This window comes from Bison bison, unplaced genomic scaffold (genome assembly GCF_000754665.1).
Source record: "Bison bison bison isolate TAMUID 2011002044 unplaced genomic scaffold, Bison_UMD1.0 scf7180017861309, whole genome shotgun sequence".
In the NCBI taxonomy this organism is placed as follows: Eukaryota; Metazoa; Chordata; class Mammalia; order Artiodactyla; family Bovidae; genus Bison; species Bison bison.
The window spans coordinates 21,207-21,580 of NW_011491881.1; the positions used below are offsets into that span (position 1 = coordinate 21,207).

A 374-nucleotide genomic window follows, 5' to 3' on the forward strand; every position below is an offset into this window, starting at 1 on the left:
ATGGTTGTCTCAATCTCTTACCTCCTGACTCTGGTGGGCAACACACTCATCATCCTGCTGTCCATGCTGGACCCCAGGCTCCACTCCCCGATGTACTTTTTCCTCTCCAACCTCTCCTTCCTGGACCTCTGCTTCACCACAAGCTGTGTCCCGCAGATGCTGTTCCACCTCTGGGGCCCAAGGAAGACCATCAGCTTCCTTGGCTGCTCTGTCCAGCTCTTCATCTTCCTGTTCCTGGGGACCACGGAGTGTGTCCTCCTGACCGTGATGGCCTTTGACCACTACGTGGCTGTCTGCCAGCCCCTCCACTATGCCACCATCATCCACCCCCGCCTGTGCTGGCAGCTGGCGGCCGTGGCCTGGGTAATGGGTCT

At 58.8% G+C, this 374-nt stretch overlaps 1 protein-coding gene across 1 annotated transcript in view; it reads left to right on the forward strand.

Annotated features, from left to right (window-relative positions):
• Positions 1 to 374, forward strand: part of LOC104983087 (olfactory receptor 2H1-like) — a 905-nt gene continuing 531 nt past the window's right edge. The window contains exon 1 of the mRNA XM_010832572.1: positions 1 to 370. Coding sequence (XP_010830874.1) covers positions 1 to 370 — 370 coding nt within the window. The remainder of the gene's footprint in view (positions 371 to 374) is intronic.